At 41.4% G+C, this 16,766-nt stretch overlaps 1 protein-coding gene across 1 annotated transcript; it reads left to right on the forward strand.

Moving 5' to 3' along the window:
* The first annotated feature begins 1,111 nt into the window (after positions 1-1,111).
* On the forward strand, positions 1,112-15,171 carry SRI (sorcin). Its single transcript, XM_054563832.1, has 8 exons — positions 1,112-1,206; positions 2,080-2,163; positions 4,189-4,258; positions 8,172-8,215; positions 9,010-9,157; positions 9,370-9,483; positions 10,469-10,527; positions 12,202-15,171. Exons 1-8 carry the CDS (start codon positions 1,156-1,158, stop codon positions 12,226-12,228), a joined length of 597 nt encoding a protein of 198 aa, XP_054419807.1. The 5' UTR covers positions 1,112-1,155; the 3' UTR covers positions 12,229-15,171.
* Positions 15,172-16,766: the final 1,595 nt, after the last annotated feature.

A 16,766-nucleotide genomic window follows, 5' to 3' on the forward strand; every position in this document is an offset into this window, starting at 1 on the left:
GACAACAGGAACTATTAGAATTTTTTTCTCATAATTCAGGACATTCATTTCTTGAGTTTGGGTATCCAGCAAGAGGACTGGAAGGGAGTTATACATAAGAGGAAAACAATGACCCTATGACTTTCATTTTTTCTGTGCAACCTCCACAGCAAATACTGTGAATCTTGATCATTAATGTATTTTAAAAGGTTAAAATTCAGAAAAAAAAAATTCTGCAAGATTGAAATTACATGAATCAAAACCAAACAGAATCTCACGTCTGAACGGCTTCCAACTGTTCAACTGGGTGAAAAAGAAATATGTAAAGTAAGGAAAACCATTTTCTGAATCACCTAAGTGAAATTCCAATCTCTCACCTTCCTGCATATTTACCAGCACACTCCTCGCTTGCTCTAAACTTTTCTTGTATAAAATGTAGCTGAGTCATTTTGGAGATAGGGTTTATTTTGCCTGATAGATACGAATTCAAATTCCTTTTCTAAGAACCATCTGGGGCCAGGCTGCCCTGCCCAGTACATGCCCTCTGTCCTCCCCAGGCCGTATCCTGCTACGCCCAGCTTAACCCCGAGATGACAATGTCTCCCAGCCAGGAAACAGGCCGTTGTTGTTCAGAGAAATGGGCAACCGCACGCCAAACGCCCCCTTGCACACAATTCCTGAAATGTATTCCTGTTTTCCAAGGGCGTTTTCATATTTTGATCTTTCCACGACGCTTCCTTCCCCCACGAGCACCGAAGAGCGGCCCTACCGATTCAGACCCTCCCGGAATACTACACTCTGCTTAGAGCCGGTCAGCCCGGTCCAATTAAGTTGTTGAAAGTAAAAAAGTCTGAAAAACCGTCAAACAGGAAGAAAAAAAATCCCCAGAGCTCAGTGTAGACATTGGAATGTACCATTTATTTCGAGGGGAGGAATATCCTTGGTGTGAAGTAATTCGCAGATCTTGAGCCACTTACCGGACCTTGGATGATACACGACCTGGGAACGTGAAACATAAAGGCGGGGTTGGACACAGGCTGGGGGCCGAGGACGCAGCGGAGACCCGAGCGGGCGGCGCCCCGGGGCGCGTCCCCCGCAGGTCCGCTTGGTGCGATCCCGGCGGCCCCGCGGGCGGTGAGGTGGGGCGCGCAGGGCGGTGCCCGCGCAGTCTGCACCATGGCTTATCCCGGGCACCCAGGCGCCGGCGGCGGGTACTACCCAGGTGGGGTAAGTGCAGCCCGCGCGGGCTCGCGGCCCAGACGGGACCCGTGGGCACCCGGGACGCCTAGAGAACACACTTGGTGACTTTGCTAAGGCGGCTCCCCGGGCGCCTCCCGCCTCCGGCTTCTCCCTGCCCTGGATCTTTCGGCCTTTCTTTGGCTCCCTCCTTCTGTGTGTCCCCTCTGCCTCCCCACTAGTGGACTGGGACCCCGGAAGCCCACCCAGTGACTCTCGAATACCTGGTGTGAAATTGTGCTAATTGAGTCTTGGCTTCCTCCCCCTCCCTCTGTGGTTGTTCTAAGAGCAACAGCGATTTTATCTACAATGGTCCAGAGATCTACTTCTCCCTTTGAAAGTGAGAGAAAAAGGTCAGCGGAAGACCGCCAGAGTAAAAGTCTTCCGGGAGAAAGGCCCCCTCGCCCGCGCCCGGGATGCGCGTGGTCGTGGGAAGTGTTTGTTTCCAAGACAGGATGTTCCCTCGCGGCCAATAGCCCAAACCAGACACACCTTACCCTTCCCTGGCGACACCTGCCCCAAAACTCTTTGAAACTACCATAAAACCCTATAAAAAAATTTAAGATTGGTCTTAAAACTGCTTGCCTGGCTTCCATTTACCTCAGTAACCTGAAGGTTAACAGGGGGTTTTAAGTTGCGTCACTTAACGCAGATGTCACCGTCAGGACTTTTCATTTTGGTCCAAGCCTCTCGTTTTTAAATTTTACTGGAGTGAGAATGAAAGGAAGGGGCAGAGGGACTGCAGTTAGAGTGTGTCCAGTGGTGGGGAGGTGAACACCTGGCTTTGCAAAAAGACGCGCCGCGGTTAAAGAACGAAACTTGGTTCAGCAGAATGAAGCTGAATTTGTGTTTTCTGTTTTGCAGTATGGAGGGGCTCCCGGAGGGCCTTCGTTCCCTGGCCAAACCCAGGATCCGCTGTATGGTTACTTTGCTGCGGTAGCTGGACAGGTTAGCCTTTCCCTTTAATATTAAAGAGTCACCGCAGTCTACATTTGTATTAGTCTTTGTTATGGGGGCCAGAAAAACGACCTTTTCCCTGGAAAAGAGTCACTTCTCCAAAAGAAAAAAAAGAGAGAAAGGAAATTTATTGACAGTTACTTTTTCTGAATATCCAGAGCAAAGTAGGACAAAGTGTTACTAGTATTGTCAGTTCAATTCAAAACTAAATTTGTGATTGAACTAGGGTCAGATTGAACAGGATAGGGGATTATTAATACCCTTTGAAGATCTGTGGGCAGTTATCTTTAGAACTGAATTTGTCAGTCTAGGGTGGTTTCCAGAGAAGAAATTGCTGATCTGGTGAACACTTCGTACAACTTAAAGGCATGTACTAATAAGTCTGTTGCCAGATTTGAATGGACGCTTTCTTTGGGTTGAATTTGATTGTTAATCAACCACCTCCCCTAAGGAAGTAGGTATTTATGGTAACCCACCAGCTTCAAAATAAGAAAGTTAACTGCTCTCGTCTTACTATCAGGAAGTTAATCTTGTGAGCAGTTTCTCTTTTGATGGAGGTGCTTTTACTAGGTCCGCTCTTCTGTGTCCTTGCTCAGTGTTGTGGCCTGTTGACCCAAAGAGATGATTAAGGTCCGCTCCCTAAGATCCTTCACTTCTTGACATTCTGAATTGTACGACTTCTGGCGGTGTACCCTCAGGAAGGACACTCCCGTAGCTCAGGAGGTTACTGTGTATGCTGTTGATATAACCCCTGTGTGTCCGGAGGGGATGTTTGTTCACATGCATTCAGCTTAGATTTGTTTTGATCAAAAGTTAGAAATAACACAACCTTAATGTGGAAATGCCATAGGCTATTTGGGATAAAAACCTAAGACCACCTTTTAGAATAACACTCTAAGAAATGCAGTTTGAGAAACTGAATGGAAAATTGAGCCTGAAACTGAAAGGGCTTCCCTTTAAGTATCTGCTTAATCTGTTAATGATCCGTATCTTTGAAACCACAAGACACAGCAAAGCTCAAGACTCACATTCTTAGATCACCTGCGCCTTCAGCCTGAAAGTGACCCCACCTGCTTACCTTTCAGCAGCCCTGGCCTCTGTCAGCATATCCTTCGTCTTTCAAATTATTGACCCTACTCCTCATTCAGAACTTAAAATACCTAGGGACTTGAGAAATTAGGTATTTTATTTTTAAAACCCTATAAATAATATATACCTAGTTCTGACCTAGGCCAACCAATAAATAGGCACTTGGGGACATGTATCTTCCAGGTATGTGTAGTCTGTGATCTGAAAAACCATTTACCACATCATAAACAAAGGCGATCATGACGGTCTCTCTCCAAACTAAGTTTTTTATTTACTGATGTCAGCTGTGTGCCCTGCTTTCCCCTCCCAAAAAGCTAGAAAGAGGAATAAGATTTTAAGCCCCTGCATAAATTATTTTATTTGAAAATGCTTAACTTTAACACTTTCCTAGTCAGAGTTAGAGAAGAGTAGTCCAGGACAGAAACTGGTTTTATTCATTCATTAAAACATATCAGGTATCAGTGGAAGAAACTGAATTCACCTTTGTGTTTTATTAAGAGAGGAACCTTACACTGAAGGATATTTATGCCAAATGTAATTCAGGAATTTAAAGGAAATGATGAAAAGATATTGGTAATACTGAAGTATAGGTGTAAGCAGCTTTCTGACTTTGTTAATTCTTGTGTAATACTTAAAATAGAGTCTGAAATTGAATGCCCACTTAGATACTAAGAAATGCATATTTTATGGCCCTAATAATACATTTGCAGAAGAGCATGTAACAATTTCTTTCTTTCATCATGAAATTATTTTTGGAAGTAGAATGAAGAAAAGAATGCCTATTGTTGAAATGTAGTCCTTTAAAAAAAGTTTCATGCGTGATAATACTCACTTTCTTGGTTATTACTGCTGCATTGAATACTGACAGTAAACAGAACTAGAAGGTACAGATTACTATTGTGATTTCTCTTCCTGTGTTTTCAAAAGGATGGACAAATAGATGCTGATGAATTGCAGAGGTGCCTGACACAGTCGGGCATTGCTGGGGGATACAAACGTAAGTTGACAGCCTCGAAGTTGCTCCGGAAGTACTCTTGCTTTTCACAGTGTAGCTGTTGCTCGTGATTACAGCCTTCAACGTTTAGAATTCCAAAAGCTAAATTCAGTTTATTTCAAAATGTGAATTTGAAAACATTCTTAATAAATCATTCCACACTACCTGCCAACTTAATGGGTTTCTTGGATTTGGGTTCCATGTACCTGGAACCATTCGAAACAGAAACAGCTTACGTGGCCTCCTTCACGGAGGACGGGCTAAGGTGCTGAAATGAAATCTGCCAGGTCAGGTGTCTTTAATGGCAGGAGAATGTCCAACCTATAGAAAAGTTTTAGAAGAGTTTCCTTAAGCCAAAATGTTGAAGATATGCCGAAAGCAAAATCTCAAGGGGCAGTGAAAATGCTCTGGAGAATGGCAGAACATGGGGGAGTTCCTCTTAGGTATTTTGAATCAAGGGAGAAAACACAAGGAAGGTACACGCCACCATTGGTGGGCGGTTAAGGAGGCTGGAGGAAGCAAAGTAGGGAAATCTCTAGGATTAGATAAAAGGCAAAGTGGAAAAGCCTGTAATTGGACATTGGTGGGTACAGGACAGTTAATAATTAACAGTGACAGCGCGGCAGAGCTGGTACGTGGGGAATAAGGTAACAGTGAGGGCTCCTGTGGTCTCCTGCTCTGGCTTCTGAGTAACCCTGGATGCATAACAATGGACAGGGCTCCCGCAAGGCAAAGACTGACCTTTGCTAAGGAAGATATATGCATGGGTCATGGCTACGCACTTTGACCTGCCGCGTTAGGAATTTAGGATCAATCAGACCATCCTCTGTGGTTATTTTGGGCCACTGAGAATGTCAGGCCTGCCCCCAATAGCTTGTGAGGTTTATTACATAGTCCTTTTTTCCACTGCGTTCACAATAGCCAACATTTACTGCTGTTTGCTAAGAGCTTACTTTGTCCCTAGCCTGGTGGCCCCAAGGGCTTTGAGTTGCTGGTCTCGGGCACTTGGTCCCTGAGTAGCCTGCCTGCACCCCTGGTTCTGGTGGCTGGTCCTGTCGTCCACCCCCGTCCCCAAGGCGCTGGCTCTGCAGCCCGCAGGTGGCACCGTGAATGCTTGCCATGACACCCCCCAGGTCCTCCCTCTTTCTTTCTTCCTCCCAGCTCAGAGAAAGCCTTCGGGCTAAGTAGGACCTTCCCTCCTAATTTCTAAATTCTCTACACTAGTCCCCCTTGCCCCCTCCTCCCCAGTTCCTCAGATCCTCAGACAGGATCTGCTGCTTTACAATTTAGTACTTACACCACTTCCTGCCCTTGGGGCTCTGCTGCAAGAGCTGCAGATAGAGAACCATTGCAAGATGCTGCGCCCCATCTGGGGGCTTCTCATCACCCCCACGCGCAGACCACACGCCTCTTTTCAAATCAGATCTTGACCATGACAGATATGCAGCTTGGACAATAGTGTCTTAACTAAGGTGTTTAGCAGCCTACGTCTTTTGCCAGTTGTTAATTGGGCAGGACATCACATTGAAGCCCCTCCTGGTAAACTGTGGATTAAAATGCTCAAACAGAAATTCACACCTGAGGATTTATAGTTTCTTTTTTTTATTGTTTGACATGGCTTGTTGACTAGCTGGCTCTTTTTAAACTACTTGCATTTCTATTTTTATCCTTTGTGTTATGTAATTTCATTACCCTATTAATGTTCACTAGTTGGGAGGAATTAATACAAAATAGGAACCTTTTGCATTTCCGTCATTTAATCTTGACCTAAACAGAAGAAGCACTTTGTAGACTATGGGATTTTTTAATTGTAGGCAATACATTTAAATTGTTAATTGTTAACCTCAAGCCACTGGGTCTAGTGAACAAAGTCTAATAACAGGTTCACAAAACGGAGCTATGGTACGACGTATGCTATTATCCTACACCCTCTCAGTAGGAGAGGGGTGGTAGGTGTTAAAATCTGACTGACAAAGTGGCTTGTATATCCCTGGAGAACAATCGCTTTAAAAATTTCTGTTGAGAAGGCCATGCTTCATGCGGCCTTCGATCATTGAGCTTCGGAGAAGACATTTCCCGATCATCAGGATCACGTGACTGAATTCATTTGTTTACTTCGTCTGGTGTTGGTGGCTGTACTGAACCACAAAACCACCTGCTTGAGAGGTGTTGGACTGAGTTTTGTAATACAGGTACATTCATGGGCCTTTTAAACCCAGCTTCCAAACTAAAACAGCAGAGACAGGGCCTGGCGGTATACCCCAGCCCAGCACCTACAGACACCTTTTTAACCTGTTGAAAAGGAAGCGGCCAGACCAGAGGTGGAGTTGACGAGGACAGTTGCTCTGGTCTATAAGACTTTAATTCAGTTCCTCCTTTTCCCTTGAGTGTAGTTGTTCCTCTGGTGCCATTGAGAAAAACAACCTGGGAGAGGGCTTCCCTGCTAGGTCTGCCACGTTGTGGATTTCTACTAGAAGAAGAGGTGTTTGAGGCATTCTAGTGAAATGAATCGGAGGAAGAGAGTAAAGGTAAAAGTAGAGTAAAGATCATTTTGAAATTTTTAAAATAGAGTTAGTATTAATGAAAGCTTTTTCTGGTGGGAAATCAAGGAATTTTAAGCAACAGTGTCCTCGCCCAAGCTTATGAGATGTCAGCATTCTGGTCCTGTGAACTGTCTGGAATGGCGGCTTATCTGTTGGTCACTTCGGTTCACTGCCCGTTGCATTCACTCCCTTTTAAAGAACCCTCGCAAAACATGACCAGATTTCTGTTGTCCCTGAAAAACAGCTCGAACTTGTCACTGTCCTCTAAAAATCTTGAGTAGCTCCATGATGCCTCTAAAATAAAAGCTAAATGGGTTTATCAGGAATTCAAGATCCTCTAACGTAGCCTTATTGAAAGATACCCGCTTCCTCCCACTTCCTTTGCCTGCCCTGACTTTCCTGCTTCCCTTGGCTTATGTTGGCCCCTAGCTCTATTTGGCTGTCACCAAATGTCCCCCACCTTTCTGTCATTCAAGGTTTGGCTTAAATGCTGCCGCTTCTACGAAGTACTTCTTACTAGGAAGAAGCCTCAAAGTCCTCACTGCATCCTACCCAGAGCACTTATTTAGCACAATTCTAGCAAGCGCATTTATCTAGTTTCATGTAAGAGCTTATGGTGCATGAAAAGGAGTCAGGATATTTTAGGTAGGAGGTTACTGTTCAGTGCCTGACATTAAAGGGAAAAGAAAGAAAAATATGATTAGACAATCCTATTTCTCCCCAGTTGTAGTCAACTAAGAGTAGCAACAAAGCACCCCTACCTTCCTACTCACTGTGGTGTATGCAGTATGATGCAGTTCATTATGGTGACTTGAACTTACTATGTTACAGTTTCAAAGGTAAGAAATACATTTTTAAAAGACAATGTGATAGAAAGCTTTAGGCCTATCCAAGAATACAGATAATTATACAATGAACTTCTGTGTACCCATCCCTCAGCTTCAACAGTTTATCACTGTGTTGCCATTCTTGTTTCATCTATGAACCTGCCCCCTTCTTCTGAAGCAAATTCCAGATTTCATAAGTCATTTCACCTACAAGTAACTTCACTGTATACTTTTCTAAAAGATAAAGACACCTTTTTCCCCAACTTCAAAACCATAATCATACCTAAAAAATATTATTGTAACAGTACTATGCAATGCTTTTATAAAAGGTTACTATAAAGTTGTTAAAATCAAATTTGGGTTCCAGAAGGAATCCTACATGTAAAAATCTGCTTTAAAGCTCCATATAATTTAGTTCCACATAGATTGAATAGCATATAAAAATGCAAGTGTATAAATCATAGTTCTAATTAATTTGAAGGTTTCTAATGTAATGTGAATTTTTTAAATTATATTGATATGTATGTACTTTTCTTGATTTAACAGCTTTTAACCTGGAGACTTGTCGGCTTATGGTTTCAATGCTGGATGTATCCTTTACCTTCATTGCTGTTTATTTTTTTCTTGTCCAAAAAAGAAAAATCCTCCCTCAAGGAATTCATCTAAGAATTAATACATGGGAAACACAATGACAAATGACCAAAAAATTCTTCCCAAACCATTAGCTTTTGAGATAGAATTTGGAAAAAGGAAGGAAGCTTAGTAAGTAGAATGTTGGTTGTTCAAGAATTTAAGGAAGCATCCAAGGAGGACCGCTCAAGGCTCGAGTGGGCATGGAGCTTGTTTGCTTTGACAGGGATGTCTCTGTGTAGGTCACCCCGGACCTTCACGCAGGGGCATTTTCACAGCATAGTTGTGGGCCTCAGGTTAACAAGTGCTGACCCCACAACTCCTTCCGTCCCACCTCCTTTTCAAAGGTGAAAACCCTGGTCTGGGAGGGCTACCAAGGCAGTATTAGGGCCTGGAGCGCCCCAGGACAGACCGGCAGCCTAGCCCGGAAGGGACGCCCAGAAGGTGCCGCCCCTTCCAGTAACAGGGAGCTTTCTGCCCGAGGCTCACGATGGCCATGTCAGTCCTTGTAATCACATCACATAGATCATCTTTTCCCCCCACAATGAAAAGATGTTCTCAGAGCTCTTTCCTCATAGGCCATGTTTACTATATCGTTAGCCTGTCTTTTTATTATACCAACAAGAACGTGTAACATTTTTAACCTTTTCAGCAGAAAGAACATTAAATTCCCTCACCTTTGATTTTTGACTTAATCATTAGAAAGTGTTGCTCCCCGCAACAAAAATGGCCACAATCCTTAATTACAATTCAGAGAGATCTGTCAGGCACGATGGGTTTCAGTGAATTTAAAGAACTCTGGTCTGTACTGAACGGCTGGAGGCAACACTTCCTCAGTTTTGACAGCGATAGAAGTGGAACCATAGACCCTCAAGAGCTGCAGAAGGCCCTGACGGCAATGGGTGTGTGTGGGGAGGTGCAGGGGTTGGTTGTTTTTTTTTTTAATTTCTAAAACTAAGTGCTGCATGAAAGCGGTTTCTGTGTTCTAGAAGTATTGCGTGTTCACAATTCAAAGAAATACTACCAGTGTTCAAAAATCGTGCTTGATTATTTCTAACGATCTTTCTGTAGTCCTTGAACTTTTTTTTGGCTGGATGATTTTTCGTCCTTTCAGGATTTCGGTTGAGTCCCCAGGCCGTGAATTCAATTGCAAAACGATACAGCACCAACGGAAAGATCACCTTTGACGACTACATCTCCTGCTGCGTCAAGCTGCGAGCTCTGACAGGTGGGCTCCTTGCGGTGGTGTCACCCCAGGCCAAGAGGACACACGTTTTCATGGCATTTTATTTCTCAGCACTTCTGAACTTCTATTGTCCTAGTCTTTTTTTTCTTTTTAACTTGTGTCTTTTTATCCAGTGCCATTAAACTTACCTCGCAGAATAATTTTTTTTCAGAAATCTTTTTAGATTTGTACATGATCTGCCCTTAAGACAATCCTAACTACATTTTACTGAAATGTTCCAAAACATAACAAATTATTGATCAGAGTATGAGCATTATTCTGTAATTTCTCCCTAGTATTTGAAATATTTGAAAAGAGTGAAATTACTCATTTGTGGCTCTCTTTCCTATTTCTCCCTGATGGAAAGTAATTTAAAAGAGTGGTCATCTGTTACAGGTCTATTTCTTAAATGATGAGATATCAGTAATCACTATACTTTTCTACTCCCTCTATTCTTTTTTCATATCTTTTCCTGTTCCATTCCTCTTATTTTCACTCTTTTTAATATTGGGTTTTATAATTTTTACTCATCCTAACAAAAATTAGTGTGCAGGTTTTTTTTACTAAAGTAAATCCTTTTCAGTAGGGCAGAACTCAAATGAGTGGAATATTTTGTCACAGCCAATTTTTCATAGTAGAGACCCCACTCTAAACAATAGGATATTAAGAAGTTTGCAATTCTCTGCTTTCATCAAAAGTAATGGCCTCAGAAGGTGCACCGTTTTTACTGACTTTGGGGTATTTTCTTCCTTCTTCCAGCTCCACGTTGAAAAAGACAGCCAGGTTCTGCACACTGTATTACTTCATTGTATATTATTTCTATTGATATTCATATAGCTGGCTTCTCTGCTTAGTTTGATTATGTTGGCTGGTTGTATAACTTAAATGTTACTGCATTGTGAACCCAAAGCCAAAACACTTAACTATTGTGAGTTCATATAAGATTTAAAAAAAAAAAACCCACAAATTTTACTGTCGTGTTTTACAGACAACTTTCGAAGACGGGACTCTGGTCAGCAAGGTGTTGTGAATTTCCCGTATGATGATGTAAGTCTCAGTCAGTTCAGAACTGAGTAGATGAATAAGATGTACACCAAACGGGCATCCCTTTTAGAGTTAACTCTTAAGAGCATCTCACCAGAGGAATTCAGGCTTCGATAATCAGAAGGAGTTACCATTAAAAATTTATTAATTTCATTTATTATTCTTACTCATACATCGACCACTCTTTGCATTAAAAGACCTGAGTCAAAGACCAGATTGTCCCACTCGTTAGCTGAGTTACTCAGGCAGGTTTCTTTATTGCTCCAAGACTGCTTGAGGGAAGAGGAAGTAGTAATACCTTCTTCACTGGGCTATTGCGAGACTTCAGTCAGAAATGTCCTTGAAAAACATTGTGCACATGTATCTGTTTCTGCCATCATCTCAGTCACCGAGCAATAACTTTAACAGCTTAAAACTGTATTTGACACACCCGTGTCCTTCACTGAGGACATTGGGTGCAAACTTAAGTCACAATTTAAAACAATGTATTTCTAAACAGCAACACTAAATGAGGTAGGATTAGGCCATGTCACAGTGTGAACGTAACCAAGGGCCACCTTTGATGGCATTAGCTGGATATACTTAACAAAGCTAGGGAGATGTTTAGTTGTTTTTCCATTTTTTTGCTTTAAAGCCATTGCTTTTTTTTTTTTAAATTACCTTTAGAATAGAATCACTCTGATAAGTGAATATACTAAATTCATTCACTACATTTACAAATGTATTGTTTCTCCATTTAAAATACAAAGATGCACATGTATTCTGCTTAGCAGCTGCTGCAGTGATGAGTATACTTTTAAAAGGCTTGTGTGCAAATACGTTTATTTTTTCTGCATAAAGATGTGTTCTCTTTAGTGTGCAACTTCTCAGGTGACAGTTTCATCACTGGTTCCAAAGATGTAGAGTCAGCCTGTGGAGTGGAGAGTGCGATCTGAGGCCACTTAAGGAAAACCCAAACTTTGTGATCCCTAGTTCCCTCTTCCCTGAAATAGGGACATAGCGGCTTGGTCTGGCAGGAATGCTGCGAGGATTAGCAAGTGCTTCCTGGGGTTAGAATAGTGAAGACAGTTGATAAGAAAAAACAGTCTATCTGGTGTGTGTTTAGTAGGGAAGCAAGGAAATATTTCACATCACATACTGGTGCTTCTAAACTAGGATTTCTGAATTGTAGAAGGGTCAGGTATTCTGTTTCTGTGCACATATATACTTGCGTGCTATGATTTAATTAAGCAGATTGTAAAGGAATAAACTGTTTAAAGGAGCTTCGTTAGAGTAACGGAGTAATCCTGTGTAGTTCGGAAGCCTCTGTGGGACAAACGTATAAACTCAACAGTTATTTCTGTTTTGAGTAGGTACTTTTGACCATGCCCATTTCTAGAGTCTTAGATGTTATTTAGAATTTAAATCATTCTTTATCCATGGGAGTAAGATCTGCTGCTGCTTGTGAGTTTCGATGTGAGGAACCCAGTGGATTTTATATTAGACTGCTTTCCTCAAAAAAAAAGAAAAAAAAAAAGAACCTTTTCATATGTCATTTACTCTTATTTTATCAAGGATTTTTTGAAATCCATAATTCAAATTAGAATACGAAAATGTAAGTTGCCTAAAAAATAAGTTAGGGTGTATTGAGTTTAAGAGATCCGCAGTATGACGCTCGCTGACTTCCCTCTCTTTCAGTTCATTCAGTGCGTCATGAGTATTTAAACCAGGAGGAAGCCATGTGAACGGAACCGACATTCCAGCGGCAGTTCGCCTCGCTCTTACTCCCTGCCTGCAGGAACACGCGGAAACGTGCGTCGCTGCTTTTCCTTAGCCGTTGTTGTAAAGGTGCATTACTTTATGTACATCCGAAAATTTTGTTTTCAGTTTAGATAATAAAGGCTGGAATTGTATTAATACAAGATCAGTTCTGTTACACTGTTTAGAATTTCCTTAAGCCATTGTCATATGCCTTATTTTCTTGCTAAACCTGATTTATGTAATTTTAAGTATGCGAAATGTGTAGGGCACTAAAACCTTTTCATCAGACTACAGCTGTTGTCATTCCTCTCCTACAAGGGCTTTTGCATGGTACTGAAAGCTTGATGTGTGGAGTATTCTTATCTTGTAAAATGGTTTAGACCTACTTGGATGTGAAAAAGACCATGGTAATCCATGCCAGAGTTTTCCTTAATGGAAATTTAACATAGGCTTTAAGGCTTACAGATGTTCTGATGGCTTTAAAGATGGACGGGAACATGAGTGATTATTTTCTGCCTTTCAAAAATCTACTTAATAATTTGAGTGGCAAACACTGTCACCAAGATCTTTGTCATCATCCTCATAGACCTTTATTAACCATACTTAAAAACCTTGTACATGACGGGTTTAACTATGTAAAAAAGAAAATTAATAGAAAAAGACTAAGGGACTATTTGAAAATTTTAACTATAATTATTTTGGCTAATAGAATTCTAGGTGATTTAAATTCCTTGATATGTTTCAGTATTTTCTGGGTTTTCTATAATGTGCTTTCCTTTTAAAATCAAATGTTAGTTTTTTTTATTACTGATGCTTCCATTTTGATATGCCATGCGTTCATGCATTAAAAAAGTACAGCAAAAGGTCTGGAAAGAGTGCACCAGAATGTTCATGAGACTGCCTGCCGCTGGGAGTCAGGCTCATGAGCTCATTTTCATCCTTCCTGCTACTTTTCAGAATGTTCTCTGATAAGCAAGAATTGCATTTATAATGGAGGTCTTTATAAAAAAAAAAATTTCAACCATGTGCTTTTAAGTAAGATCTGGATTCTAATGCTGGCTCTGCCTCTAACTATATATGTGGTTTGATCATTTTAGATAATCTCAGAGCCTCAGTTTCCCCATCTTTGAAAAGGAGATAATTCTTAACCTCCTGGGGTAAATCTGAATATGAAAAATGTGTTGGTATAATAAATGCCAATAATGTTTCTGTTTCTTAAAGTGGGCCCAATTTGTTCTTTTTGCAAGAGAGCTTAACAGATAAAATAATGAAATTAGTCTGTTTTCTCCCTGCTGGCAGAATACCTCTCTGATTTTAGGGCACAACCTGATGGCTACCATTCTGAGGTCAACCAATGAAAATAAAAACATTTCAAAGCATCTTTAGCCACACTTCACTAGTTATTTTTTCAAATATTGCTAAAAACATTCATTTTATACATATTTATGTAACCCTAATTTATGTATTTATGTCACGTAGTCACACCTGGCTATATATTACAATGGAATGCAGCCTGCTTTATATACGGTGGGGCAAAAGTAGGCTTACAGTTGTGAGTACATGAGTTTATTCTTGTATTATTTATTATTGTATCTTTCCATACACACAACTATAAGCCTACTTTTGCTCCATCCTGTAATATGGAGTGAGTGTAGGTTCATTCTAGATTAACATTGTCTGACGCCACAAAGCTTGGCTTTCCAGAAAAGGGTCAAGGAGGGCTCAGAGGACCAGGAGGCAGGGACCCCCTCAGTCCCAGCTCTGTGCTTCGACTTCACCAGGCTCCTCTGAGGAAGTCACGGTTTAAGGGAAGGGTCATTTTCTGGATGGCTACGTGGTGCGGAAGAAGACCCTTGCTGACTCAGGGTTTTGGGCCGTACCTGAGCCATCCGACTGCCTTGGTAAGTCCCAAGGTGTGCTGCTTCAGTCATGGTTCTGAATTTGCTTTTGGTTAAGTGCCAAAGTATTCCAAAACTATGTCTCTAGAAATACTCAATTCAGTTTCAATTATTGATACCTTGTAACAAGTCTTACCTCCTCCACTTCTCCTTTTGCTGTTTCTGAAAGCCTGGAGCCTAATCTTGAGCATGTCTCTGCAGTTAGAGAGCTTCTCTCCCCTTGAGGGATTTGATGTATATATCCCTTCTTTAATTACACCAAAGTCTTCATTACAAGTGAATCTCGTGTTGCCTTATTTCTATTTTATGCTGGGTTCTGTGTTTCATTCACTATAGGCTTCCAGTGCAACCTCACCCACTTTACACCTGTTTCTTCGTCTGTTTTTTCTTAAAGCATGGTAAAACTGTGAGGTCAAACCTGAATACTGCAATTATTTGGAGAATTAAGTTCAAGTCACCCCGAGTCACTATTTAATTTAATTTTACAGATGTGTGCTTTAGCCTTGTGCTTCAAGAGATTCATGAGTCATGAAGTACTTATCACTCTTGTCAAGCACTTCCATAGGATGTGGCTACAAGAGGCCTGGTGCTTCCCTGGGGACAGCTGGCACACAGCAGTCTCCCCTGCTGAGCCAAAGTGGAGTTTAGGCTCCACTTGCACGTGTGGTTCCAGGTGGGGCCTTCCGCCCATGAGGTGGTGTGTAAGCTAAAACTTCTGCTCTTCCTGACCTGGACTTGGCTTTCACTCAGCTGAGTGTGTTCGTTTCAGTGTTCATCTTAGCGAGCAATTATATATGCCTAAAATATTACAAATACAAGAAATGGAGCTCTATGTAATCATGAATTTTTTTGCTCATAATAAATGTACAAGCCCTTTATCGATGACTTCTATTTTTCTCACATATAACTACTTTTTTCTTCAGCAGACTAAGAGCTAAAGGCAAGGGAAGGAAGGGCAAGTGCCAGGGTAAAGACTGAGGGGTGGAATGACTGCTCGGGAGACCATGAACTGGCCAGGTGGAACTGTTTCAGTCACTGAGCTCCTGAGCCTAACCTGAACCTGCCAAGGCCCGTGGCTTTCGAGTCCAACACAGGTGAGCTCAGTAAGTGAGCACCACTGCGTGGCCTCTCAGTCCAGATACGGAAGCTGGTCCTTGACAGGGTCAGGAAGAAAGAAAGTGCAAGAAGAGGCAAAGCAGGTAGGTAAATGCAGGAGACCCTGCCTGCCACCCCGCTGAGGAAGTTGTCCGACAAATCAAGTGCTCGGCCTTTACTAAAGGACCGCTGTATTCCTTACCATGCTCATGGTCCCTCCTGGACAGTGTGGAACAGAAAAGAAAACCCCCAGCATTAGTCCCACAAAGCTTCTGAAAGATAAGCAGTGGCCAGGGAGAAAAATAGGATTAAAGGGAGTTATGCATCAAAATAATACTGATCTTTTATTGAAAGTCACTTTATTAGTGTTACAATGAGAGTAACATAGAAAACCATGGTACCTTATTAGCTTCAGAAGTGAATACTAATAAAATTGTGCCAGAAATTTGAACCTCAAGTTACAGGAACCTTTAAAAACAGCAAGATTTTGTTAACCTACAATAATAAGAACAACTTGATAACTTTAACAGCCATAAGACAAATCACACTTGCTCAGGAAAGCAGTTGCCGTACACATTTCAGTTGGTGTTTGCCAAAACCCAGTTATTTTTTAAATAGCTTAAGAACCTGAAGTGCAGAGAGGCAGAGAGAACAGAATGTGAACACAAAGCCGATCTAAGATACATACATTGACTACCTGGTTACCAGAAGTGAAACCGCGCTGCGATTAACACTTCCCCACAAAGTGGCTTCCACTGCCTGTAGGTGGGGCATCACCCCTCAAAGGTGACAGATGTGGAAAGCACGGTCACAGACCTACACTGGCTAATATATAAACTGCCATGTTTAGGTAGAATGTCCAGTTTCTACAAGAGGTTGTCTTCAGGGGAGGCTAGGTTGGGGCAAGGCTCTTCCAGAAACTTAAGAAAGGAGTGCATGCTGAGCTATCCTGAATAAACCTACTGTTAAGCACTTTTGAAGTTAGTGTAAAAAAAAAAAATGTTTTCCATATAAAACAAAGGTCTTGTGTCATTTTACCCACTAAAAAGACTGTGGAATCACAGTTTGATTTTTGTGCTGGATTAGAAAAGAAAAGTGGGGTTTCTGATCAGGCAGTGATACACATGTAATTTAGCAGAACTCTTGGATTGTTACTGAATAAATATATTCATATCAGCACTTTCTGTATTGTTACCTGGTATAGCTTAGCACCACTGTGTTTAAAGATTTGGGGGCTATTTTCATTACTTTAGAGCTTGACCATCAAAACACAAATCCACACCTGAAACTAGAAATAGGCTAAGCCCTATAGTAAATGTAGATTAGTATTAGGTGTGCATATATTTGGGTTGTTTTTTTTTTTAAACTAGGGAGGAAAATACCCTTTTCTTCATAAACTGAAAACTACATTGGTTTTTTTAAAACACATTATCTTAACAAAATTGCTAGTCTCATTGTATGCCTTTTTGTTAAAAGAAAGAAAAGAAACACATTTTCCCTGGTTTTGAT

This window comes from Pteronotus mesoamericanus, unplaced genomic scaffold (assembly GCF_021234165.1).
Source record: "Pteronotus mesoamericanus isolate MK-2021 breed Mesoamerican mustached bat unplaced genomic scaffold, CSHL_Meso_final scaffold_85, whole genome shotgun sequence".
Taxonomy (NCBI): Eukaryota; Metazoa; Chordata; class Mammalia; order Chiroptera; family Mormoopidae; genus Pteronotus; species Pteronotus mesoamericanus.

Bases quoted from the DNA above. Each gene is read 5' to 3' on its own strand.
- SRI (XM_054563832.1), top strand. From the start codon at position 1,156: ATGGCTTATCCCGGGCACCCAGGCGCCGGCGGCGGGTACTACCCAGGT. The intron at 1,207-2,079 runs GTAAGTGCAGCC...TCTGTTTTGCAG, and splicing joins GCGGGTACTACCCAGGTGGG to TATGGAGGGGCTCCCGGAGG. The intron at 9,158-9,369 runs GTGTGTGTGGGG...TCGTCCTTTCAG, and splicing joins GAAGGCCCTGACGGCAATGG to GATTTCGGTTGAGTCCCCAG.